General features: G+C 40.2%; 1 pseudogene across 1 annotated transcript in view; it reads right to left on the reverse strand.

Moving 5' to 3' along the window:
• TEOVI_000400000:pseudogene overlaps nucleotides 1–297 on the reverse strand; it is a 1,237-nt pseudogene extending 940 nt beyond the window's left edge. Inside the window, exon 1 of the mRNA in view lies at nucleotides 1–297. This exon is cut by the window's left edge and continues 51 nt beyond it. Coding sequence covers nucleotides 1–297 — 297 coding nt within the window.
• Between the last annotated feature and the right edge of the window lie 126 nt (nucleotides 298–423).

The following is a 423-nucleotide window of genomic DNA, read 5'->3' on the forward strand; positions in this document are numbered from 1 at the left end:
ATCCATTACACCGCTAATAACACTCAAATATCTGACACTTTCACCAGTTTTCCCTTCCATATCATCCAATATACGAGACGCATTTGCAAATACCTCCTCATTCACAAGCACCTTCTTCTCTCCATCAGCATATAATCTGCTCAATGCGTCAGAAAGGCATTTGAGATAGCACACAGACTCATGTAAATTTTTTTTAAAGTGGTCGTCTACCAGTCGGCAGAGTCCTTCGTCTTCGGATCCTCCAACGCAAACAACAAAAAATAGGAAGACCGACCATTCTATAATCGTGACCTTCATTACCTATAATTCCCTACCCAGACACACGAAAAAGCAAAATGTAGACGTTTCACCACCCAACAACAACAGATACAACGCGTACAAAACAATGGTGAAAAAAAACACTTCCACAATACTAAGTACGAT

Source organism: Trypanosoma equiperdum, assembly GCF_001457755.1.
Source record: "Trypanosoma equiperdum strain OVI genome assembly, contig: ctg_84, whole genome shotgun sequence".
NCBI classification, from domain to species: domain Eukaryota; phylum Euglenozoa; class Kinetoplastea; order Trypanosomatida; family Trypanosomatidae; genus Trypanosoma; species Trypanosoma equiperdum.